Source organism: Miniopterus schreibersii, assembly GCF_964146895.1.
Source record: "Miniopterus schreibersii genome assembly, chromosome: 19".
In the NCBI taxonomy this organism is placed as follows: Eukaryota; Metazoa; Chordata; class Mammalia; order Chiroptera; family Miniopteridae; genus Miniopterus; species Miniopterus schreibersii.
In genome coordinates, this window is record NC_138119.1 from 39,108,436 (window position 1) to 39,135,106 (window position 26,671).

General features: G+C 48.0%; 2 protein-coding genes across 5 annotated transcripts in view; both read right to left on the reverse strand.

Annotated features, from left to right (window-relative positions):
• The window catches only part of DDR2 (discoidin domain receptor tyrosine kinase 2), a 77,471-nt gene extending 76,613 nt beyond the window's left edge, over nt 1-858 (reverse strand). Inside the window, exon 1 of the mRNA XM_081121852.1 lies at nt 665-858. The gene's annotated coding sequence lies outside the window, so the exon portion shown is untranslated. The remainder of the gene's footprint in view (nt 1-664) is intronic.
• A 14,342-nt stretch (nt 859-15,200) lies between these two features.
• Nucleotides 15,201-26,671, reverse strand: part of UAP1 (UDP-N-acetylglucosamine pyrophosphorylase 1) — a 29,029-nt gene continuing 17,558 nt past the window's right edge. For 2 of the 4 annotated variants that reach the window (XM_081121423.1, XM_081121422.1), the window contains 7 exons: nt 26,461-26,633; nt 22,357-22,550; nt 21,428-21,568; nt 20,530-20,718; nt 19,505-19,555; nt 16,218-16,284; nt 15,201-15,699 (listed from right to left, as the gene is read on the reverse strand). In XM_081121423.1, the coding sequence (XP_080977549.1) occupies nt 15,607-15,699; nt 16,218-16,284; nt 19,505-19,555; nt 20,530-20,718; nt 21,428-21,568; nt 22,357-22,550; nt 26,461-26,633 (908 nt within the window). In that variant the 3' untranslated portion in view covers nt 15,201-15,606. The remainder of the gene's footprint in view (nt 15,700-16,217; nt 16,285-19,504; nt 19,556-20,529; nt 20,719-21,427; nt 21,569-22,356; nt 22,551-26,460; nt 26,634-26,671) is intronic. The other 2 variants (XM_081121424.1, XM_081121425.1) reach the window with 1 other exon arrangement.

Here is a 26,671-nt window from a genome sequence, read left to right on the forward strand (position 1 = left end):
TGAGGCCCCGCCAGCCTAGCCGCGTGGACTACCGCCTGAAATGGCTGGCCTGACGGTTTCCGCCACTTGGAAAAACGCTCCTTCCCCTTGGATGGGACTCTTGAGCCTCAGCCAGGATTCAGAGGTCCCAGCGGGAAACAGCCCCGAGTCTTGGTAACAAAGGGAATGGCAGCCTGGGCCGCGAGGCGGAGAGGACGGAGCTGGCAGGGGGATGTCCCCATCACCGCCCGCGCAGGCCCCGCTGCACCCGCACCTCAGGGCGAGGCCACCCCTCTGCCCGAGGCGCCCCCCTCACGGCCAGTCAACCTCCTCCAAAAAGACAGAAGCGCAAAAGATGTCGTCTCGCAGCGCCGAGGGCCGGCGCCTCCGCCCAGCTCCCCGGCTGCCGCGCCCGGAGGCCGCGTGGGCCCCCTCGTCCTGCCTGTCTTCTCTGGCGCTTGGTCTCTTTGTTGTTCCCTCCAGAACGTAAATCCAGCCCCCCGAAAAGGCGAGACCTTGATCTCTGGGGCCGATGGCGCCCCAGCTGCTTCCCTTCCGCTCCTCACTCGAAACCCTCTCGGGCTCTTTTGTAAACTCCTCCAGAGACCAGGAGAAGCACAGTCAGAGCTTTCGATTTTTGGAAAAGAAAGAACACAAAGGAAAAAAGAAAACACGTGGCACTCACGCTCATCCAGGAGCTCGCAGCTGCGGGCCGAGGCGGGCGGGCTGCGATCCACGGTGTCCCCGGGCCCCGGAGGGAGAGCTGGGCGTGAGGGGCTCCGCTCGCTCGGCCGCGGGAGCCCAGCGGCAGGCGCGCATCCACGGGCTGATGCAAGACGCCTTTGCGAGAAACTTCACATTCTGAGGATTCCTGGGAAGACGCCAGGCTCCCAGCATCCAGCACGGGGCACATGTGGTTTCAATTAGGAAGGGGCTGGGAGGGAAGCGGCGGAGGCACCAGGCGGAGCTGTTTTCTGTTTGGAGACTAGTTCTTTTGACCCAAGGGACCACGGGCAGAGCTGTAATTTACAGCAAAACCCATTCATAGGAGAAAAACATGTATAACCACGGGACAGTCTTAAAGACAAGCTCTCTTCCACCCTGTCCCGGGCCCCTCCATCTGCTGCTGGTCCCCACCCGGGACCCCACCTCGCTGGAGTCGGCACAGCGTGAGGCTGGGATTCTCACAGCCAGAGCTTGCAGGGCAGCGGGGTCAGGCACACGGAGCTGGTCTGTGTTTTATCCATGAAAGCGCAGAGCTGGGGCCTCCCCTAGAAGATCTGACTCCATCCCGTCCCCCCACAGCTACCCCACCAAAAACACAGCTGGAGGCCCCAGGACTCCTATTTTTCCACTCAATTCCCACTTGGTCATTGCTGCAGAGGGTCTGTCGCTGCCCTGGTCAGGCTGCTAAATGAAAACACAGGCGTTTACAAGGACTTTCTAAACTGTTTTGGAACCTTTTATTTTCCCTCTTTTTTTTTCATCTCCGCAGTGGGGCCAGAGACCTTGCGGGCGGGCGGGGGGCGGGGGGACACAGCGGCCCTTCCTCAGCTTCTAAAGGACTTGTCATCCTCTGCGTCCTCCCAGGCTGGTGGCCTCAACCCTTCAGAGCCCGGACTGGTCCTGAGCCTCCAGGCTGCCTGGGAGTCCCGGGGTGCAGGACTCTTGGAGGCTCCAGGCGGGGGGGCGCGGGGGGGCGGGTGGCAACAGGAGGCAAGGAGACCTGACCCGCCTTCTAGAGATAGTCCCGGCCCTGAGGCCATTACCATCTCTTCCCCACTTGTACCTGGACGGGCGAGCTGGGACTGCTCAGCCCCCAAGATGGGCGGGGGGCGCAAACAGGACAGTGGACAGGGACCCTGGGGGCGGTCCCACAGAGCGTCTGGAGAAGGAGACACTTCACAAGAGGAACCAGGTCTAGGAGACCTCCAGCGGGGGACCATGAAGAGCAGAGCTGTCTCTGTTAAGTCCCTAAAGCTCCTCAGAAACCGGCCATTCGTGTCTGTGCTGCACAGCAAGAGGCCACGGGAACTTGGGCTGCTGGAGGGCAGCCGCTGTGGTGGCAACTGGGAGACACGTCTCACTTTAGAGCCTGGGCTGGCTCGCTGGCCATCACTGGGCTCTCCCTGTGGAACTCCATCCCGGCACCCGGGGCTGCCGGGCGAGCACGCTGCACCTCTAACAGCGCCCCCATCTCTAACACGGCGTGTTCCAAAGCAGAGGGGCATGTCCACGCCAGTGTCACTTCCCACGCTCACACCAGTGTGAGGTGGCCAGCGGCACTCCACCGCTGTCCAGTATAAAGACCAGACTGATTCTGCGCAACGCCGTGTGCTCCTGGGAGGCTCCACGTTGGTCTTACACATGGAGTTTGTCTTTCCTTCTCCCAAGCCGGGCTCCTGCACCTTCCTCAGGGGCCTTTGTCTGTGTTCTCACAACCAGCAGGGCAAGTTTCTGTTCTGGGACCTGGTGCGTGGGACCTGGGAGGAGTCCCCAGAGAGCCAGCCTAGCCCCTTGTCTGACCACTGAGCCCCGGCAAGGTGACCCGTCCGAGGTGTCACAGAACAGGAGGCAAAGTGCCGAGCGGAGCCCAAGTCTCGAGTCCCCACTGCATCACTTTTTCCAAAACACCGTGCAATTGCACAAAATGCTTTTACTTTAAACACTTAAGAGATTTTAGGCCAACAAAATAAACAGAAAAAAAACAGTGAAGCAAACGGGCCAGTGAGGGTCAGGGTGTGGCCAGGTGGGACCGGAGCAGGGTCAGCCGGGGACTTCAGAGGCTCTTTGTCTTTGTCTCTCTGTGGTTGTCGGTGACATGGTCTCCTCCCTCACTTACAACTTTATTTGAGTCTTTTCTAAGTTGGTTAAATGTTTGTCAACTTTGCTTATCTTTTAGAGAAGCCAACCCTTCATTTTGCTGAATTTCCTATTGTTTTTCTGTTCTTTCATTTAGTTAATCTCCACCCGAGGACATTTTTTCCATTGACTTTTAGAGAGAGTAGAAGGGGGGGAGAGGGGGGCGGAGAGAGATGCGGACGTGAGAGACACCTCGGTCGGCTGCCTCCCGCACACACCCCAGCAGGGGCGGGGGATGGAGCCTGCAGCCAGGTACGTGCCCTTGACCAGAATCGAACCTGCGGGCCCCGAGTGCGAGGGCCGCGCTCTAGGCACGGAGCACGCCGGCCAGGACCGCTTTTCTCTTCTTAATTTCTGTTCCGATCTTTGTCTCACTCCTTCTGCTAACTTTGGGCTTACTTTGATCTTCTAATACTTTGAAGGGTACTTTCTCTGGTTTAGGTTAATCCCCATGAATAACATATGCTTGGGTTTGGTTATTTTCATATATTCTGCATTGTGTGGCAAATTCAAGCTATTTATGGAGACTATTTAAGTATTTTTATTTATTTCTACCACCTATAGTCTGTGTACTTTTAATCTCCCCCACTTTCCCCTCCTCTAGGATCAGCTATGACCTAACTTCCTATGGCTCTGTTTCTCATCTCTAAGAGGAAATGTTAATAGTATCCACCCTGTGGAAATGTTCCTGGGTATAAATGTTCTTATACTTCAGAAGTGTGCAATGGTGCTGCAACCCTCAGTCAGCGTCGGCCCTGTCGCCCCCGCGATAGTACCATTATAATAGAGCTGTATCATTACTGTTCCTAAAAAGAGCTTGACCAGTTCCCTGCATGTCCTTTCTGCTCACTCCAGGCTCCCGGCTACCATTTCCTTCCTTCCTCCAGAATCTGAGCTCGTCAGGGTGTCTTAATTCTCTCAGGTGTTACGTGCTCCTACTTGGGAGCTATTTTTTTTTTATATGTTTTTATTGATTTCAGAGAGAAGAAGGGAGAGGGAGAGAGAGATAGAAACATCAATGATGAGAGGGTCATTGATCGGCTGCCTCCTGCATGTCCCTAACTGGAGACCAAGCCAAAACCCGGGCATGTGGCCTGACCAGGAATCGAACCATGATCTCCTGGATCCTAGGTCAACACTTGACTGCTGAGCCCCACCAGCCGGGCCCCACAGGTTTGTTCCTCATAATGAACCTAGAGTGTCTCTGCTGCCAATTCTCCCAAAGAAAGGACAGAAGGTTCCCTGTAGTCACAGAGTGTGAAGAGCACAGGGACCCTCTGGTCTCTCCAGGAAACCCTCCCCCAGAGGCACAGCTGAACGGACTTCAGCATCAGGGCCCCTAACCAGCAACCCCTTGGCTTGCCCTCTCCTCCCACCTGCCCTTGACAAATGAATGTCTCCTCCACCAGGCTCTGGTCTTACTCATCTCTGGCTCCCCCATATCTCCAGCTCATTCTAGGACTTCAACCCACGGGAGCAGAGTTGTAAAACGTGGCAGAAAACAAATGCCGTGAGCAAGGCCTAGGCCACATGTTGTAAGATTCTTATTAGACAGATCACGGGCTTCATGGAGAAGAGAGCATTTTAAGGGTTTTAGGGAACAAATACAATTTGGAGTCCCCAGCAGATAGAACCAAGCCGTCAAAGATGTCACAGCCAGAAAGTGCTGACCACATTCGAGAGGCAAAAGATGCGGGTGGCAAGGTCCCCGCTGGGCCCCTGCATGAATCTGCAGGAGAGGGAGGCAGGCTGTGGGCCTGATAAGCCAGTGGCAGAGAGACTGAATGAGGCACTAAAATCCTTAAAGGCGGAATGAAGAGTCAGTTTGCCAGGTGCTGGGAAGGAAGGCCCATGGATGAGAAAGTATTTATAGCATATAGCGAACGGGGAAGAGGGAGCAGGTCGCGGCTTGACGCTGTACTGGGGGGAACTCGGGCAGAGAGCAGTTGTTAAGAACGTGCTCTGGTCCCTGGATCCTCGAGTTTAAGTCTTAGCTCAGCTCCGAGCTCTCAGAGTGACCTTCAGTGGCCTATTTGACCTCTCTGTGTCCCACTCCCCAATAGGTAGCTTGTAGCTCAGAGGGTTGTTGTGAAGAATAAATGAGTTAATAAATATAAAGCAGTTACAACAGCATCTGCCTCATAGAAACCACTGGATACATGTGAACTAGCTACAACATAGAAGATGGGAAAATAGATATACAATGAAAATACATGGAAAGAGGGTGACTAGCAAGAACATTAGGAGAAGCCAAAGGCACGGATGAATGAGGCTCATATTGCACAACCAGGGTATTTCACAGTCACAGAAAAACACACATGCAGCTCATTGAGCCACATCCTACACACACACACCCCGCTGCACTCTGCAGACCAGGAGACCAAGGCTCAGAAGGAATCGTGACCTGGCCCCAGTCTCTCTGGTTCATCACAAGACAGGTGAGAGCCCAGGTGTCCCGATTCCTGACCTATCTCACGGAAAATGCTGGAAAGGTGACCCAACAGTTGATGAAAATCTGAAGTGATTTATGAAAGACTGAGGACACCCAGAGAGCATTAAAGGGCAAAGTTTACTGAGGGCCAACTGCATCAACCTGGCCCCCAGCTCTCAATCCTCCAGCATTTTTATTTCTATTTTGAAATTAGTTGAAAAGACGGAGTCTCTAGAAACAACCCACAGAGTCTCAAGTCTAAAACACAATATTACATAATCATGATCATATCCCAGAAAGGACATTTGAGAGTAATGTCTCGAAGGAAATGAAAAGCACAGAAAACGCAGCCCCATGAAAGCCTCCTGTGGAGTAATAAAAATAGAATATCAGTTAAACTTCTAATCCTTCACTTTCAGATGTTGTCACCTGATAGAATTTTACACGTCCTGTGTGTCCTAAGCATCTCCATTGTCTGTGGAAAGCCAGACAAGAGCATCTTGGTCCGAGAGGCAGGTGCATCGGTTGCAGGTGCGTCGGTCGCAGGTGCACCCGGCAAGGTCTGGCTCCCCAAGAGGTCGGGCCCTGTTTCTGATTAAACAGCGAGCTGGGTAAATGCAGGACTTGAACCACCACACACCACCCGCAGTTATTCAGCTCCACAGAGTAACAACCATTGGAGAACCCAGAGATGGAGAAGAGAAAGGAAGCCAGTTTTTGGAATATTATAAAGAAACCTAATTTGCAGTTTCAGAGAAAAGAAGAGTGAAGTGAAAATACAGTTGGTTTCTGGGTTTGGGGACCTGAGCAAGCTCAACATGAAAAAGAGGTGGGTTATCGAAATGGGAGACTGTCATCATCCTGTCAGTGGCACACTTGAAACAAATAAGGAAATGTGTCTAAAATAGAACTTTTATTTGGCCTCCAACTGAAAACTGGTGTTCTCATTATGCGTTCAGTCAAGGGTTGGTTTGCAAACACGAAGCAGGGCTCTACCTGTGAGTTAAACAGCTTTTTCTCCACAGAACCTTCTGAAAGAATAAAACACACGGGGGTTCAATGATGGCAGACGGGGCCTCAGGCCTCCCTCAAATCCCCACAAGGGCATAGTAGCACTCAGGGTCAGTCTTTACTGCTCATTGACTCCTTTTTGGTTCATTAACCTAAATCAAGTAAGACAAACAAAGGCTCAAGAAAGCATGCCCCTTAGCTAACCACTGGTTATCAGTCACTCTGGTCTCAATGAAATTCAATGCTCCAGTTTGTCCACCAGTAAAAATAAACCTTTGAGGACAATGACAGTATGTGTTTAAGGGGTGAAAGGCGTATCTTCTAAATGGTGTCCTTTAAAAATAAGGCATATGGATGTATCTCCATCCACCTGTGTGTGCTCTTCCCAAAAATCAGTCCCCGGGTCAGTCATGGGAGGTGATTTACTTTAAACTGAACCTAGGCTGTGAGGCTATGCTCACAGACCCTGACACACAATCGTAAAATGATTTGCCTGCGTGAGATGCCTTGTAGCCAGTATCTTACAGGAGGAATGGTAATGTGGAGGCTCAATTTTTAAAGCATTGATTTAGCCATTTCAAGGTGACATATGTACATGTATGTGTCCCTCTCTCCCCCTGGGCTTGCACCCGAATGTCAGCAAAAGGAGAAGCACCCCCAAAATCTACTAGAAACACTGTCAAAGTCAACTCTTTGAAACTAGGAATTAACCAAGGGCTTACAACAACCTGAGGATTGAAGGAAATGGCTGAAATTAGGTAAGAATAGTGAGATTTGTGAAGTTTCAACTCACTGTCTTCACATCCCCTTCTGCCCAGCTCTGCAGTAGCCTTTAAAATCAGCAGCCTCAAAACCGTGATATATGGGAAACCCAGCAGCTTAGTAGCCACTAGTCAGACAGAGGGGTGTGGACCTCCCCAAATAGCAACATCCCAGAAAACTGTCACTATTTTACCTGCCTGGTACCTCTGGGAAAGCCCCATTTACAGGGCTTGATCTCACTCAGAAAAAAACAAACAAAATAACCTATCCTTAGGACATTTGTCAAAAACAATTAATTGTGACAAATCAATTAATTAAATCAATTAAACCAATAGTGGCAAAAGTTTAACATTGCAGCTATGTAAGGAGCAAGTCAGGCTGCCTGGCCAAAAAGCTTGAAAGGAAAATGTGGGTATGCTATAGCCACAGGGGACTCTGAAAAGCCTCAACATGTCCCTAGAAGACCACACACATGTACCAGTCTGTAAGAATGCCTAGGAAAGATCTGAGGAAGACCTAAGCTCTCACTTCTGGCCAACCTTGAGGCTCTGTGCAAACAGGAAGTGAAAACTAAGGAACTGCTGGTCCATGTATTGGTGTGTCCCAAGACTGAGCCCCTCAGCAAAGAGGAGGAGACTATTTGGTTCAAAGCATTTAAGGAAATCTCTGTCCAATCAGTAACTGACCTTTAAATTATCTAGCAGAGATTCCAGAGGCCACACACACAAAGAATACCGGCTGAAGGATGAGTTAAAAAAAGTTACTAAGCAAACAGCAACAGCAAAAAAACAAAAAACTGCGCCTAGAGAGAGAGGAGAACATGATTTCTAGGTTGTCACATTATATAATTTAATTGTCCAGTTGTTGTTGTTGTTTAAAAAAGGACACATGCACACAACCAGGAAAGTATGGCCCACACAGGAAAAAAAAAGCAGTCAATAAAAGCTACTTGAGGAAGACCAGATGTTGAACTTACTAGTCAAAGATTTTAAATAGGCTATCATAAATATTTTCTAACAACTAAAGTAAACTATACCCAAGGAATTAAAAGTATAAGAAAAATGTCTCACCAAAGAGATAATATAAAGAGGCAGGAGTTATTTTAAAAACTAAGCAGAAATTTTGGAGCTAAAAAGTAAAATAACCAAAATTTAAAATTCACTAGAGAGGTTCTGCAGAAGATCTGAGCTGGCAGAAGTAAGAATCAGTGAACTTGAAGATAGATCAATGGTGATTACTCAGTCTGAGAAATGTAAAGAACAATGAACTGAGCCTCAGAGACGTGGGATACTATCAAGGATTCAGTATACGCATAATGAGTGTCCTGGAAGAAAAGAAGGGAGAAAGAGGAAAAAGAAATATATGAACAAATAATGCCCAAGAACATACCAAATTTGATGACAAACATTAATCTACACATCCAAGATCAATAAACTCCAAGGATCTGTACCTACACTATAATAGTCAAACTACTGAATGCCCAAGACTAAAACAGAATCTTGAAAGCATCAAGAGAAAAAATGACTCAAAATAACAAGAGATCCAAATTAAGATTACATGCTGACTCCTCAGCAGACACCATAAAGGTCAGAAGGCAGTGAGATAACATATTTAAGTGCTGGAACAAAAACAATGCCAACCAACAATTTTATGTCCTGCAAAGCTATCTTTCAAAAATGAAGGAGAAATTAAGTTATTACCATATTTTTTAAAACTTAAAACATTCATTACTAGCAGACATTTCTTGAAAGAAATACTAAAGAGAGTCCTTCAGATGAAATTAAAAAAAAAAAAAAGACTCTAGACAGAAACTTGACTTCATATGAAGAAATAAAAAGCACTGGTAAAAGTAACTACACAAGTATATGTAAACACTGTATAGATGTATTTTTGTTTTTAACACTTTTCTTCTCCTGATTTAGAAAACAACTGAATAAAACAAGAATTATAAAAATGTGTTGTTAGGCTTACCATGTATAAAGATATTTATATAAGTACTAATAGCAGAAAGGAGTGGGCAAGGAAGGAGCAGAACTATACTAAATACTATTTTTATGTACTGTTAAAATTAAGTTGGTATTCATTTGATCTAGATTGTTTTAAGTTACAGGTTAATTGTAATTCCAAGGGAGAAAAACTAAAAACTATATACAGTAAAAGAAAAAGCAAGGGAACTGGTACACTAGAAAATACCTATTTAACACACAAAATAAGATATTAATGTAGGAACAGAGAGGGGATGACATAAGTTAAAAAGAAAACAACAAAATGAAAGATGTAAATACCAGATTATTAGTAATTACATTAAATATAAATGAATTAAACTTCCAATCAAAAGGCTGTGATTTGAAGAATGGATTTTTTTTTAAAAAGTGTGTTGCCCAGCCAGGCATGGCTCAGTGGTTGAGTATCAACCTAGGATCCAGGAGATCGGGGTTCGATTCCCGGTCAGGGCACATGCCTGGGGTTGCAGGCTCAATCCCCAGTTGGGGACGTGCAGGAGGCAGCTGATCAATGACCCTCTCTTCATTGATGTTTCTATCTCTCTCTCCCCCTCTCCCTTCCTCTCTCTGAAATCAATAAAGATTTTTTTTTTTTTTTAAAAGTGGCCCTGGTTGGTTTGGCTGTTCAGTGGTTAGAGCATCAGCCAGTAGTCTGAAGGGTCGTGGGTTCAATTCCTTGTCAAGGACATGTTCCTTGGTTGCAGGTTCCCCATCCCCAGTCGGGTTGCATGATAGAAGCAACCAATTTATGTGTCTCTCATGTCGATGTTTCTCTCCTCTCTCCGCCCCCCCCCCCCCCACTCTCTGTAGAAATCAATGGAAAAAGTATCCTCAGGTGAGGGTTAACAAATAAGCAAGCACACCCCAGCAGGTGTGGCTCAGTGGTTAGTGTCAGCCTGCAGGCTGAAGGGGCCTGGGTTCGATTCCAGCTAAGGGCACATACCTGGGTTGCAGGCTCAATCCCCAGCCCCAGCTGGGTGTGTGCAGGAGGCAGCCGGGCGATGCCTCTCCCTCCCCCCTCCTTCTCACACTCTCTGAAAAGCAATGGAAAAATCCTCCAGTGAGGATCAAAACAAACACGTGTGTGTATGTATATATTTTGCTTAGTATCTTCTATATACGAGATCATGTCATATAAAAATAAATACTTTTTTCTTCTTTTATACCAAGCTAGGCTGCTCTTAGCTCTTTTCTGTTTGCTCTGGGCCACTGGGGTGATGAGAAGGGGGCAAGAGCAGACAACCTCATCTTGCTCCAGATCTGAAGGGAAAAGCTTTCAGTCTTTCACCATTGATATATTAGTTGTGAATTTTCATAAATGCCTTTAGTCAGATTAAGGAAATTTCCTTCTATTCCTAGATTGTTAAATGTTTTCATCATGAAAGTGTGTTGGATTTTGTCAAATGCTTTTTCTTCATCAATTTAGATGATTTTGTGTGTTTTTAATGTGGTGTAGTCACTTGAATAAATTTTACATGTTGAATCTCTTTCATTCTTGGTAAAAATGCCACTTGTTCATGTGTAAAATTATTTTCATATCCTGCCTTATTCATTTTACTAGTATTTTATTGAGGATTTTTGTGTCTAGATTCATAAGGGATATTGTTCTGTAGTTTCCTTCCCATGACATCTTTCTCTAGCTTTAATATCAGGGTAGTGCTGGTCTCATCAAGTGAGTTAGGAAATGGTCCCTTCTATTCCACATTTTGGAATAACTTGAAAAGAATGGATGTAAATTCTTTAAATGTTTGCTAGAAATTACCAGTGAAGCCATAGGGGCAAATATAAACATTTTCCAAGGACGAAAGGACACAAACCTCACATTGAAAGCATTCTCATTAAGCCAGCACAGTTAATGAAAAATGTTCCACACTAAGTAATTTTATCATGAAATCAGAACCAAGAGAGCAAAGGTCCTCCAAGCTTAGAGAGAGGAAGCAGCACACACAGGGATCCATACTGAGAATCAGTATTGTGTCAGGTTGCTCCACGGCAACCCTGGAAGCTGGAGGGCAATAAATCAATGCCTTCCACATCTGAGAAAATCTCTCCAACCCAGAACACTGTACCCAGCTGAATTATCCATCAGAATGTTAAAGTATGTATACAAGGACTCAAAAATGTACTTTTCTTGCAGAAAAGACACGGAAACAGGGGCTCCAACATAGAAAAGGTGTGAAAGGAGGAACCTGGGCAACAGCTGCAAATTAGGCTTAGAGGAAGCCCATCCAGGTGGGAGAATGCAGGGAAGTGGAAGGGAGGTCTGACGTGTTTGACTATTTTGAAATTGAAATTTTGGTATTATGCTTTGCATTTGAGAGTTCTTTTTGTAGCATTTGGATAAAATAGCAAACTAAGCAAATGAAAAAAAATGAGGAAATGATTAACTCCAGATTAAACAAAATGTTGTACATAAAAGAAAACATAACTGTACACTACTCGGAGAAATTGTGGAACATATTTATATAATCATAAGACTGAAAATGGTGGTATTGATTTGACCCAGTATCAGAAGGATGAAGGGAAGATGATACATAAGAGAAGGTATTTAGAAAGCTAAGCCCTCATCTACCATAACAGAAAGTTATTAGACAGCATCTAGGACTGATAAATTTATAAATCATTCCATATACATACAGATGCACATATATATGGAAATATGGACATGAATACCAAAGAAAAAGCTACAAGAACTTAGTGGTTACTTCCAGGGAACAGGACTGGGGCAAGGGGAGGTGGAACAGGAGTGGGGCAGAGAACTGGCATTTTTTTCAATAATCTTTTTACTATCATTTAACTTTCTAAACACAAGAGAGGTAACAATTTAATCTGCCAAGTAACATCTTAGTGTAAATGAACTTATCAGGCCCTTTTTCCCAAAGGACTTTTGTTGGAGGGAGGTCTGGAGAGAGCACACATAAAAAATAAGGAAATTTTACTAATTTCTGTGACCCATGCTGTTGGTACTATTTCTGGGACTCGGTCCTGGGCCTACCTTCCCCTTCCTCCTCTTCCTCTACAGTCCCTACCGTCTTATCCACTCCTAGACCTTTAATTACCTTCAATGAACTGGTGACCCTCCACTCCAAGTCTGGCTGCCCTAGAATCTAGCCTGAATGTTATCACTAACTTGCCATGGGACTTTAAGGGGGTCGCTTCTCTTTGGTCCTTGGTTGTCTCATCTACAAAAGGCTCAGACCAAGTGATGTTAGTCCTTCTCCAAATGGGAGTGGTGACAGCAGAGACGGTTTGTGTGTGTCCAGCTGTGGGGGACCCTCCCGGAACGTTGGCCTGGAGTGGGACGTGGGCCCCTGGAGCCTCTGTACCAGCACCCTGGGGTAAACACAGAGATCCCAGTGTTCCAGAACCTAGTGCCTGAGCGTTGGAGACTGCTGCCCTCTGCTGCACAGAAACAACCTACCGGAAGGCCACACAGGCCTCCCAAACCCGAGACAGCGGACAGGCCCCGGGAGCAGCTCACTCAGGAACCAGCCTGTGTGCCCTGAGGAAGTCAGTGAAAGATCAGCCATGAAATCTGTGCCAGGGCTTCAGTGTGACCTCATCTTATCCACAGGGGTCACTCCCCGCAACCCTGACAGGCAGCAGGCTGATTGAGGTAGGACACGCAGGGGCCACGGCTGTGCCACCGTCCAGGAGACTCCAGGCAACTCCAGAAACAAGCCCCAGTGTCACTGCAGGAAGGCCAATGAAGTACAGAGGCAAGGGCAGAGAGGTGAGGCAAAACAGCCCTTTCCCAACAGAGGTGGCTGGAAAGATGCTCTGGGCCTTTGGTTTGATCACCATCTGGACATTCTCATCTCTGAGACAAGGTCAATGAGCCAAGCAGCCTGACAACGGTGTTGTCTGTGGGGGTAGAGTTTTCCACTTCCACCTGTGTCCCAAGGCACAAATCACATGGTGTGGTTTTTCTTCTCATGACCCAGAAGCACGTTATTGAAGTTCCTGCCCCAAAGCGTAATGAACAGAATCCAACACATTTCATGTCCTCAGGCCCTCTTCTCTGCTGCCAAGTGCACAGACCTCAGTGTCTCTTCTAAGCAGTGGACACATGTGCAGTGAGTGTAATAAAGGGAGGGGGAGAGTGTGAGGAAAAACTTTCCCACTGAAACAGCCACTCATCTAAATATAGCCCATTCTGGTTTAAACACTGATTAGTTATTCCCAGAACTGCTCTGCTAGTCCCTGCAACCACACACACCCCCATGTGCACACACACAGACCCATACAACATGCAGACACATACAGGCACACACAGATACATACGCACACAGATACACACACAACAGGCAGACATACACATGTACCTACAGACACGTGCACACACATGCATACAGATACACATATAAACACATGTAAGCACACATACCGACACAGGCACATAAACACATGCAAGCACATACACAGACACATACACATGCATGCACACATATAAACACACATGAGCAAACATACAGATACATATGCACGCACACACAGACACACACACTCCTTCCTATAAATTAAGAGGAAATGGGACAGAAGCTTGAGAGCAGTGACTGGCCGAGCTGCTGTTGCACGACCGTGTCGCAATTCCCCTTACTTCTCACTGCCCTGGGTGTGGCCCTGGCGGCAGGCAGCATCTGGTCCTGATCTGGTCTCTTGGGGGCCAATCCAAGCTCTGACCTCGTTGCCTTTCACGTGGACTGCTCTCCCTCCCTGAGTTTTCTCCACCCTCCTGACCCTGGCAGCTTCAGAGCGGCCACACACTGTCTGGCTCTTTCATCCATTCAAAGGCTAGGCCAATGCATGTGGCATTTTCCAGACATTGTGGGGTGAGAAGGCGTGGCAGGGTGGCCCTCACAGCTTCCTGAAATCAGGGTTCAAGAGTCGGGTGCCATTGGATTTTAATCCCACTCTGCTGCCAAGGCCTCTAACTCCCATTTTCATAAACATGTACCCTATTCTACATTTTCTTTTCTTTTCTTTTTTCTTTTCTTTTCTTTTCTTTTTAATGTATCTTTATTGATTTCGGAGAAAGGAAAGGAGAGGGAGAGAGAGAGACAGAAACATCAATGATGAGAGAGTCATTGATCGAGCCTGCAACCCGGGCATGTGCCCTGACCAGGAATCAAACCCCGATCACCTGGATCCTAGGTCGACGCTCAACTGCTGAGCCACGCCCAGCCGGGCCCGATTCTGTATTTTCTAAGTAGGCAGTTATTTTTCAGGGACTCATGAAGGAACAGACTGCCACCACCTCACACCCGGATCCCACCCCAGTCCTTTCCAATCAAACCCCAGTCCCAGCCTCCAGTCCCGGCATCTGGCCATGGCAGGTGCTACCTAAGGGCAGGAGGGAGCGGCGGAGGAAACGAGACCAGCCAGGCCTGCCCTCACACCCACGAGGAGCTCATTCCGATGGAGAACACAAGCCTTACAAATCTTTTTGAGAAATGGGATGGAAAACAGTGAAATCGGGCTGTTAAGCTCTCCTCTAGACATAATTTTTGGAATTTCTCATTTATCCAGATGCTAATTTTATGAGTTTGGTCAATAAATGCTATGTAAAATGTATTTATAAACTCAATATTTTCACACAAACCTTATTTTAGACACAGAGAACCCTTACAAGTAATCTATGGCCCATATTTTTATAACCACACTCTTCTCTTTCTTAAAAATCTTCTACCTGGAAACAAACAACACTCCCCCCGTCCCCTGCCACAAAAAAAACCCCAAACACCTGGAATGACAGTGGTAACTTGCCTAGGGAAATGCAGGAACTACATTCTTCTGAACCCTCAATGCCACAGACACTTGGGCAGAGAATGAAGCACTGATATGAAACGAGGTCCCCAGCCTGACGGGACTGTGAGCCAGACATCCTGCTGAGGACACGTCCCAGGTGCTGGCCCCTTCATCCCACCCCCTCAGCTGTGCTCAGTGCTCACATCCCAACACAGCCCAATGCGCCCGTGGAGGACACTGCCTCTCTGGGCGAGAACCAAGTCCAGAGTCAGGCACTTGTTAGAAAACTCTGAGTCTGCAATTTCCCACGATGGTGATTTGTTTTTTGTATTATCTCAAGTTTCTCCCAAGTTTCCTGTTTTCCCAACAGAATGAATTCCTCAAGGTACAAATGACACTCCAGAGACTAAAAGAAAAGTTTATTTTCCTTTTAAATTACTTTCTTAAAAAGTTTACTTTTTGATAAAATAAATCAAGCTCTCAGTATCACAGATACCTCTCGGCATGAACAAGGCATGTTATTACCATGTACAACTGTGAGGAGAGACACTCCCAGGCCCGAGGAGGGTGCCACATGCCAACCAGACGAGCTGCAGATGGCAACGGTCTCCAGGGCTTGGGAAAAATTATACAATTGAAAAATATAAATAAGACAGTGAGCTGAGAACATAACTGCTCTGAAGTCCAGTCCTCTGGATCCCAGGGAATGTGCAGCAGCTACCAAGGGTTCGCCAAGCAGACCTGTGGGTCCTACAGGTCCCAGTCCGCCCATCAAGAGAAGCTGCTCTTACTGTGAGGACAACGCCTGCCTCACACCCCGTTTTTCACCAGCTCGTGGACCCCACGCTCATCGATGATCAAAGGTGCGTGGAATTCCCTGTTGGCCACATAACTTTCCAGTCCCTGGGAGGAGGGTGGAGGGGAAACATGGTTAGAAAGTGGGTGGATACTGGTGATGCGCGATACTGGGCCCAGGGCTGTAATGATGATTTAAAGCATGAACAACCAAAGCTGGGTTGAGATGTAGAATTTAAGTCAATAAAAATCTATTTGGTACACACTGTAAACTGAGCTTAATGACCATTCATAACAGTATGAAACAACAGAAGAGTAAGATTATTCTAATTATACTGCAGTTTCTAAAGTTAGTAAGATGCTGCTCACTCTTCCTGTAATCGTCCCAAGTGCAGGTCCCTTTCTAAGCAGGGTGGGAACCAGCGCACTCAGGGATCAGAGGCAGAGCAGGGACAGGACTCTGAGGAAAAGAACTGAGTGCAGAGGCAGCTTGGTGGCTCCTGCCCAGGATGAGCTCCACAGGGCGGGGTCCCCAAAATGCTCTGTCTTCTCTGAGGGGGACTCCACTTAATCGTCAAACAGAACCAGGCTCCACTTTTATAAGTAGGAAGAGAGCAGACACTTACTTCGCCAGCGTAGGAGACGAGGGGGGAGATTTCGCACTGGATCGGGACATCGTTGGCGTCCTTTAGGCTGAGGAGAGACCACGTGCATTACAGACTGATCCCCACGTCACTCACCAGAACAAAAGGATGGCACACGGCCTTCCTCTGAGAAGCTCGCCGAGCACAAAGCTCTGCTAGTGAACAGCCTGGTGACCACTAAAGCCTTGAGGGTTAAGTTCACATGAAAGTGTCATGGTCAGAATGCACCATCTGGGACATGTGCCAACAGTTAGCTCGTCAAGCACCTACCTCACCCCACTGGTGCACGCACACCCTACTGACATCTCATGGTCATCACTTCTAGGTTTTATTTGACGAAGAAGGGACTACTTAGTGAACACAGACTATGTTCCAGGTATGTCACTAGGTACTTTGATCCTTTCCACAACCTAGTGAGTTAGGCACAAACATCAACAAAGATGTTAACACCGCAGAACCCCCTCTGGCAGCCACTCGGGCTACCCAAAGTTAAGCAACTTAAAACTGTAAAAATTAATTATAAGTTTAAAATTCAGTTCCACTATCATGATGACCACATTTTAAGTGCTCTGTAGCCACAAACAGCTGACGACTGGACAGCACAGATACAGAGCATCTCCTCCATTGCTCTCACCAAAGTCCCTTAAACAGGGAAGCAGGACACACCCCACGAAGGCCAGGCCTGGTCACTACACACCTCCTCTAGATCACATTCAACACTGACAGCCACTTGCCATCCTGAGTTTCTCAATTACTTAACACAAAGTCAGTAAACAGTGTTTAAAATAAAAAGTCGCCCTAGCCGGTTTGGCTCAGTGGTTAGAGTGTCGGCCCACAGACTGAAGGGTCCTGGGTTCGATTCTGGCCAAAGGCACATGCCTCGATTGCAGGTTCACTCCCTGGCCCCAACTGGGGTGCATGTGGGAGGCGACTAATTGATGTCTCTCACATCGATGTTTCTCCCTCTCTCTCCCTCCCACTCTCTCTGAAAAGCAATGGAAAATATATCCTTGGGTGAGGGTTAAAAAAATGAGATAAAATGAAATTTCATGAGAGCTCCATGGCTCTCTTCCTTGGCTGATATGCAGCCTGGAGCTACATGAGGGTCCACAGGACCAAGGCTCCTAAGTGTGGCCACACCCAGTCTTTCTCCAATAGAACCATCAGCTGCATTCAAGGTGCTCCATGTCCTACTCCAACAACCATCCTGACACTGCACTCAGACCAGGCCACTCACTCTGGGTTATCGCAACTCATCCTCCACAAGGTCCCTATGACTAGCCTAATCCTCCCAAGCACCAACATTCAGCTCAAGCCCATCCTTCCCTTGACCACTGTTTCATTTATTCTTACACAATAATGTTTATTAGACTTCTGCTAAGTCACTGCCTACTGGGTAATTGTTATTTATGCCACACATTTGATATAAACATGTACTATCATGTGTGTGCATCATGGCCTCCCAATGGGCTGAGAAGTGAATTGTTCTCAGCGAGACCTACTTCAGCACCTGTACGCGGACAGCACCTGCTGTCTGTTGGGGGTAGGCAGCCCACTGATGATGCGGAGAAATATGCTTTAAAAGGTAGGGTGGGCGGCTCTCCAGGCCTGCATCAGGCTCTATCACAAGAGCCCCGGAAACTTGGCTCAGCCCCCCGGGGAAGCTAGGAGTCACATAAACCAAATGGGAAAGAGGTCCCACCCCACCTAAAGCTGTGAGGGACTTGGGGTGCCAGGATCAGGAGGTGGTCTTGAACCCAAGGAACACACAGCTGGCCTAAACAGAACCTCCCTCAAACCACACAGATCCTCTGAAAAACTAAGAAAGTCGATTTTAACAAGCAAACCCCTGGAGGAAACAGACAGAGCCACATCACCAAATGTAAAACCTCAGGAGGCAGGCAAACCAGCCCAGTCACACTATTGCCCCAATTCTTCAGCCAAGCCTACTTTCGGTGGCTGACCCTGTTCAGGTGAAAATGGAAATAACGCCACTCTGTCAGGCCTACCCAGCATCCTTCCTTCCTTCCCTCCATCCTCAAGATCCCCAGCTGCCCCACCCTTGGGCATCTTTTAGGACCTCAGCAAGAGCCACAGCTAAGGCCATGACCTCATCTGGGGAAAAAGGTGTCAGTTCAATTATCCCACGTGAGTAAAGTACAGTAAACAGGGAGAAAAGCAGTCACTAAAAGAACCTGAACAAGGACTAACTTTAAGACTTTTTGCGTCTTAACTGAGAAGCTGGAGGTTGCTTTCAGGTGTATAATTAAGATATTTTCACTTTTCAGGTTAAAAGCTGTAGTTCAATGAGAAGGAAATTTAGGGTCAAAAATCTCTTTCTTAAATCATGAAGGCAGCTCGCTTTCAGATGCTGGATGGACAGAGAATGGAGGGCCCTGTACCCAGTCCCCAAGCATGAGGGCAACGGTCACCGGTGGCTCCTGGAAGAAACCAGCCGGATTTGCGGGTCCCCTTCCCGTGTTCAGGGCCACATCCCAGATACTGACAGTTATGGGACCTGCCTCTGCAGGCCAAGATAAATGGCACAGGCCAGAAAAGCACACAGATGAGACAGACCGACATCAGTGCTCCGCTGTTGCAGAGAAAACTCCTGTCCCTGCACCGGACCCTATGCACATGTCCCAAGTTGTCTTAAACACTTACAATTCAAACTAAACCTAACCACCCTGAACATGTAACAGGCATATGATGCTGTCTCTTTAGCTATAAAGATAATGGTTTTTCAAACTCTGTCAAGCCCAGAGGAGAGAGAGCATGAAGTACTTCCAGCTATAAATTATCTGCTCTTTCTTAGCAGCAGGATAGTGACAAAAATTAACACAGAGACCAAAACGGGGAGGTGTTAATCTGAGAATAAATCAAAGAGCAGTTTTCTCCCGCTCAGGGCCTCAGGCACTATGCCCAGTGCAGGGAGACACCCCACAGAATTACTCCTCTCTCACTAGGCTCCTGCTGACAGGTATGCGCTCCCAGCGTAGGGCCTGCTCTGGATCTTACCTGTCACTTGTCAAAGCATCACTGCCCGCTCAGACACTGTGGGTGGGCTCTTAGTAAGGCATGCGGCCATGTCCAGCATGCACTGTGGCTCTGAGTTAGGTCATCCCGACAAACGCCTGCCACCAAGGAAGCAGCACCCCCACCGAAGCTCCACCCCAGCCCAGAAGGCAGAGCGCTACACTACATGGCTGCCCGTTAGTGCGAGGAAGCACAGCCCGTCACCATGCGTGGCAGCAGGCTGGGATATTTACTTGTCATTGACATCAGCTGTGACGGCCTCTGACTGTCCGCTCGCAGCAGTGCTATGTAGGAATAAAGAAGCATTAATGGGAAGGAGCAAACCACACATAACGATGAAGTGGAACTGCCAACTGTACCTGACTGGAAGGTAGGACTGATTAATAAACTCAGCAAAGGAGATGGAGGGGCTGAAAAATAAACTCAGTCCCAAGATGAAGTGTGAGGACATCCTGACATGTCAGAGCAGGCTGGATGATGAGGCAGGCCCGGCCCTGGCCCTGGCCTAACCCCACTCAACACCGCCCCTCCTGTGACAGCCCAGGCCAGCAGGCTCCGTCCTGGGCCCAGCGCTGGCCCAGGGCTCCGTGCTCCTGCGCCCCACCAAACACTTCATCCCGTGAGAGTACAAACGATATGGCAGAACCACTTTATGTAAGCACAGAAACACAGAACAATTAGAGGGGACTTCTAGGTGGCAGTGAAGGTTTTATCATAAATATGAGATTCAGCTTGAAAGGGCTTTGTCTCTGGTCTGAATAGCTCTACGTGCTTTCTTGTTTTAAGTTCTAAAATCCCAGAGCTCCTCTCAAGGTTGAGTATCAGGGACTGTTAGTGGCATTCGCTCCCCTTCCTGGCACCTCTTTCATGACCTGCGGCACAGTGGCCTGTGTCTCACAGGTAGTGTAGGTGGTGGGACTTTGGGGTCCCCCAGACAGCACTTGTCCTGAGCCCACATGTGTGGGGTGACCAATCCTCTTGCCCTGTGGTACAGCTGCTGCTGAAGGCCTGACCCACAGGCACCCCAGAAGGGCTGCCTCCAGCCACTGTTCAGTGGGAGTCCTGTCCCGACGTGGTGGAGGTCTGTCTGAAACATGGGGAAAAGGCAGGCTCCTCTTTAGGAGGAGAGGCTGGCCTTCCCCTTGTCACGGGCAGAGCTGCCCTGAGTTCCCATCAGGAAGTGCCCACAGGGGTTCAAGACGTAGGAAACATGAGAGAGGAGGACGGCCTGGAGGAAGGTCGGGAGGCAGGGGCTTACCGGGGAATGGCAGGCAGGCGGGAGCCGTTCTCATCAATGAAGTGGCCCCCAGCGTTGAGCACCCAACAGTGATGAAGGGACAGGAGAGCGTGCCGGGCCGTGGTCGGGTTGTCCTTGCCATTCTGACTGTCAGCGTTCTTCAGAGGGGAGAACTCATCTTCCCGTAACACCTCATACACCACAAACTTCCTGCAGAGAACCGAACAAGGACACCTGACTACAAGTAAGGCTGCTGGCAGTGTGGCTCCCACAGCTCAGCCTCCACCCCACACTAGCAGGTCTCCACCCAGTCTCGGACAAGCGTTGAAAGGAGAACACACTTCTCCAAGGCAATGAGATCACTTCCACCCAAACTAGTCAGAAAGACCAGGAACCTTGGTGCACCAAGAACCCCTTCATGTCTGTTCTAGAAAACAAGGGTGATGCAGGAATGGGCTGGGTGAGATGACTCTTAGCTAGTTTCTTGCATTTTCATCCTGGTTGGTTCTGAGACACACCTGAGACACGACTAGAGTTGAGTGCGATCTTTCAGAGAGAGCTGCAGAGTCCAAGAACACGCTTGCTGAGAGGAGATGCTTGCTCCAGGCAGTGAGACAGCCTGAACACAGGGGCCAACTCTATCTGACCTTTCAGTCCCTCAGGCAGAGTGAGGGACTTGAGCAATCTTGCCAGAGACCCAGATAACAAATGAACCGAGATAAAGCAGAGTCATGGGCAACTGGACACACTCGTGGACTGTGGTTTACATGAGAGGTGAAAATGCATCCAGACCAAACACCCGCCATCAGAATGCATCCCTGACACGTGCTGTCCAATGTCCCAAGACAGTGTCCTGCCTGGGAGAGTACAGGCAGGTTCCAGGACATATAGTTCACCCCACGGGCCATGTTAAACCTACTTTGCAAACTGGAAGATGTCAAAGACGAATTTTTCCATCTTTATTCCATTTGGCTTGTCAGGCTTGATGATCTGCCCCTGGGAGTCCACGTACGGAATCTTCTTCTGAGCCACGTGGTGCTGCAGCTGAGGCTCGTAAACACTAAGCAGGAAAAAGAAATAATCACTGTACAAATGTAAAATGCTCAGGGCCCAGCACTTTCAAAGTGACGGACATTAAAAACTACACACCCACCACTCACATCAATGTCTCCCCCATAATCCCATGTTTCATAAACATTCTCCTCTTTGCCCCAACTTTCCCCGAGACCCTTCCAAGTTTGGAATGGACAGTTGAATGCTAACAGTTACTACAGATAAAGTAACGCAGCTACAGACAGCACAGTGGATGGGGAAGTGGCTTGAAATTGGAGTTGGTATCCTAAGGAAAGCTAAGCCACTGAGCAGCCATCCTGGAGGCCTGAAAGCTGTCTAGTGGAGAGTCAGACAGCAAGCGTCCCTCACTCTAAAACCTGGGGACACAGCTCCCACTTGGTCCTCTGGGCAGATGACCATGTTGGTCCCTGCCTAGGTCTCAGGCGGTTCTCCTCGCTCTCTAACACACAGGCTCCTAATCTCGTCTGGGAACCAGCTCATGTAAACTGTGTCATGTAAACACATAGACGCCCTACAGCTATGTCCCCGACTCTGGCTCAGTAGCTGTAGGGCCCCGCACCCTGGCGGGAGGGGAGGGAAGAAAAGGGGCAAGCTCCACTGTGTGCCCAGCTCATGCATGGGGAGGGGCCCTGAGGCTCAGCTGACAGCCACCGTGGGAGGGTGTCTCCACTGGGCAGGGGCCTCAGGAAGAGGACCGAGTCTGCAGGCTGGACTTGGGCACCTGGCTGCTCCTCACGTGACAGTGACCAGAGCCCCAGCCCCTCCGGCCCGTACTCAACAACATCTCTCAGGAACGGCACGGTGAAGAAGTGGTTGGCAATGTTCCCCGCGCTGAACAGCAGACGGCCGTCAGGGCCGCGCCTCTGTGCGGTGGCCAGGGAGACCTCGCTGTACTCCACCACCCGGTAGGCCCCGTCCACACGGCACACCACGCCCACAGGCTCCGTCGGGTTCGTCTTCTCCACCACCTGCCCAGACAGGGACAGCACAGAAGAGACAGACGCTCATGCACTGGCCACCAGCCATTTTCAAGGCCACATGTGCAACTTTGCTTACACTGTCTCTACAGTATCGGGTCAGGAAGAATCTTTAACTGTGGGAGATCACCTGCCCCTTATGGTCTTTGAAAGACTCCTTTCCGCTTGGACATAAGGCTTAAACCTGAATGACTGGAGAGCAGAAAATCCCTCAGACACAGCCCAGAGGAGTCACCTGACCTGGGAATAATTAAATGAGAAATCTACACCCCCAAATGCCTTTTATGTTTATTATTTAATTTATCCCTAACCACACTCAACTACTTTGAGAATAAACGGAATGAAATTTCTCTGGGACTCACAAGACAAAAAAGTAAGGCATTTCGCCTCTCGTTTTATTTTACCAAATCACTCTTTCCTTTGAAAATGACATTTCTTTCACCTTCATTCATGACTACAGCACATTCGTTGTTTTTCGGGGAAGTCTCTGTGAGTCAGGGAAGCAGGCAAGTTGCTGGGCTCCCACTCCACCTTCAGATAGAAAGGCCCCCCACACGTATCTGTGCTGCTAGATTTTGTCTGAAGAGGTTCTATGATTTAAAAACTCTTTGCAAATCAGTGATTAGATCATCTGCCGATGGCTTTAGGCTGGTGGGAGTGAGAGAAGGGTGTGCACGGCAATCAGGGAGATGGAAGAGTATCTAATTTAAAGCCCACCCAGGTGCTTCTGACAGCCCTCCCCAACCCCACAAGTCACTCAGTGTTTAGGAGGGACCTGACAGAACACTATGAGATCAAGACTCAGACAACACGACTACCCAACGGGAGAGTCACAGTAAAAGTACCTGAAGGGACTGCTTTGCCTGTGGGCTCATTAACGGTTTAGCATATTCCCAGTACTCTGAAAAGTATGTCCCGCATTTGAAAAGTCTGCCCTAAATACAGATGAAATCAAAACTTTTCTCCAGCAACCGATTTCTTTAAGTCAACACAGCCAGCTGCCAGCCTTCCAGAGAGCTGAGGCTATGACTGAGAACCTGGTTTGCACAGCAGTGAGGCCCAGAGGCTGGCCCTTGAGGCCTCGTGCCGGGGGCTCGGCCAGCTGTGTACTTCACTGTTTGTGCTGAAAGGACCACAGTACTCAGTAAAAAGGAACCTTCTACCAAGGAAGGGGATGAAACTGGAGGGAGCTGTCACACAGCAAACAATGCGAACCAGTCGCAGCCTCTCAGTGATGGATTCCCATCTACCAGCCCATGCCTCTCACCCCCCACAGTGGGGTCTCACTCCGTGGGAGTCTGGAATCGATTCCTCTCGTCCCCAGGAAAAAAAACAAAAAAACTGCACAAAACCCCTACTCCCAACTGCCACGGAAAACAACAACAAGCATTGTACTTTGTACACCTCTGAACTGTTCATCTCGGGGTGAAGGGTGCACTTCTATGACAACTGTTAACCTGCAAGGGTTATAAAAACCTAGATCACAAAGAAAGCATCTGTAAATCGCATGAAGCTAGAAACCACTTATACAGAAAAGATGCATAGTATAAACTCAAGAGGATTGTTCTGCTTTCCACAGTCAAAATAACCCGTCAGCCTCAAAGTCGCTGTGACTGCCTTAGAAAATGACCTTTTTTTTTTAGAGTATGTTTATTAAAACTGCAGACAATGAAACAACAACAGGAGAGCCTAGGAGGAACTGCTTTGGCTCACTGAGAAGTCAGAGAAAAGGAGGCCTTAGGGACAAGTTCAGGGGGTTAGCCCTGGACAAGCTGCCCCTGCCCAGCTCCTAAACTCTAAGGGACATTTAGGAGATGCACGCCTGTGGGGGAGGATGGAGAAGGGAAAGGCACAGGTGTGCGCTAGAACATGATCTTTAACTGGCAATGGTCCTGCCCCTTCAGCTGTGTGCAAACCACTCCACTCTTCAGTCTTTTCTCAAGGCTCTCACTCCTTAAAAAACTTAACTCACGAGAAGAAGCCTATTAAGAAAGTACTGCAAAGAATTCTACTGCTGCACTGGGGCTCACTCCCTAACTCAGGTGCTTTTAAAAATACTTTTTATTATCCTAATTTTACTAAAATAAAAAGGGTGGGAGGAGAGGCAAATAAATGGTTGCTAACGTTTCTGAAAGTCTGACACACAGCAGTCCTGTGGAATCTGGATTCCAGGCACAGAAGTGGGTAGTGGAGAAGAGGGACTGTGAGATTAGCTAGCTCACAGAAGTTTGCATGTCAATTAGTTTTCCAAGCTACCGGCAAAAAGATAAGCACTGTAAAGAGTTTGGTTTTACAATGTAATATAACACTAAAACTAGAAGTGGGGATTGAGGCGTGGGACTAATGCAGGCCTGGAGCTCAAGGTGCTCATTTCTGAGGTCAAACTGGCTGACCAGGGTTCTCTGATACCCCTCTTCCAGGCTCAACATTACAGATAAATTTTGAGAGAAATGACAAAGTTATAATAGAACATCTCTAACCAAGGATATGGTATGTCTCTGTGGCAGGCCTTCCTTTTAAATTTTTACGATATTTAATCTTTGTCAGAAAGGCCTTCCCTTCCTTCATGTCAATAGTATAAAATTATTCTACATTTTCTTCTAACATCTTTCTGGGGTTTTTAATATTAACCTTGTAATCCATTTGAGGTTGATTTTGGTATGGGCTCTGACGGAGAGAGCTTACTTTATTTTCAGCCAGCCATCTCTCATTCCCCCACCAATCAGAAATGTGTGTTTTCACACAGTACATTCCTGTATGCACTTGGATTGTGTCTGACTGATCTCTATCCGTCAATCTGTCCTCTGCTGGCTTCTGCACCACACTCTGCATCTTTATTTACAACCCGTCTGAAAGTTGGATGGGTTGTCTCCAAACCTCGTCCCTCCTCATTGTCATCCTTTATCCACATTTCCTGGCCATCTTTACAAATTTTTTTTTTTTAATATATCTTTATTGATTTCAGAGAGAGGAAAGGAGAGGGAGAGAGAGAGGTAGAAACATCAATGATGAGAGAGTCATTGATCAAGCCCACAACCCGGGCATGTGCCCTGACCAGGAATTGAACCCCGATTGCCTGGATCCTAGGTTGACGCTCAACCGCTGAGCCACGCCTGGCCGGGCTACAAATTTATTCTAAACTTTACAATTGCTTTGTCCCCAGATGTCCCAGGATAGTCTCAATGGGACTTTAATCAGGATGGTGTTATACTTTAATTTGGTGGTACCTTTACACATTTCCAGGAAAGTAATATTTATATTAGTATTTTTAAACCTTGTCACGTAGTGTTGAGATCCCTCACGTTCCCTGTCTACCTGACTCCTAGACAGAGTTGATGACTTGTTTGCCTCCATGAAGCATGTCTCCCATAGCATTGCCTATGCAGCTAAAGAAATGCTAGAAAAGACAGGGGAGGACAGGGCCTTGTTCTATGGCATGATAAACCTCCCTCAAACTTAAGTCTCAGCATGTCTAGGTCATTCGAGCAATTACTAATCTCAATTGCCCTCACCCCAACCAGTGTGTTTCCATCTTATCACAAGAGTAGCAGAGGCGCCTTGTCAGATGCCTCGCTGACATCCAAACCCACTATTTGCACATTTCTCGTACTTACAACTCCAAACATCTGCACAGACGCAAGCTGACTCAATGGGTCCATCCTGGGCCTGGTGAGGATCATCTCCTTGCCCAGGTGCTTACTTTAAACTCTCACTTATGGACAAGGTACAACCTTATTTCTAGAATCAAATTTAAGAAAAAGAGTGGGTGTGGGACGGTTGAGTACTTTGGAGAGACGAGTGGTTCTAAAATAGTCCAATCACCTAATGACTCCAGTTGGACTCCTGCATGTTGGTGCTGACAGAGAAAGACCTATAAGCCTCCTGTGGAGAAAGGCCTTACCTTTGCACCACAGTCTGCTCCCTTCTGAATGCAGAATCCAATGAACCGCGGGTCTGCCACTCTCACCAAGATGTTGTCGACGCAGTAGACATGCACGCTCCAAATGCCTCTTCGCTCCATGTCCCCCACAATGTTCTGGGCGGCCAGAGCCCGATAAAGACCACCGTTCCCATCTGGGAAATGAAACAGCCCCTTAGAGCACACCAAAACC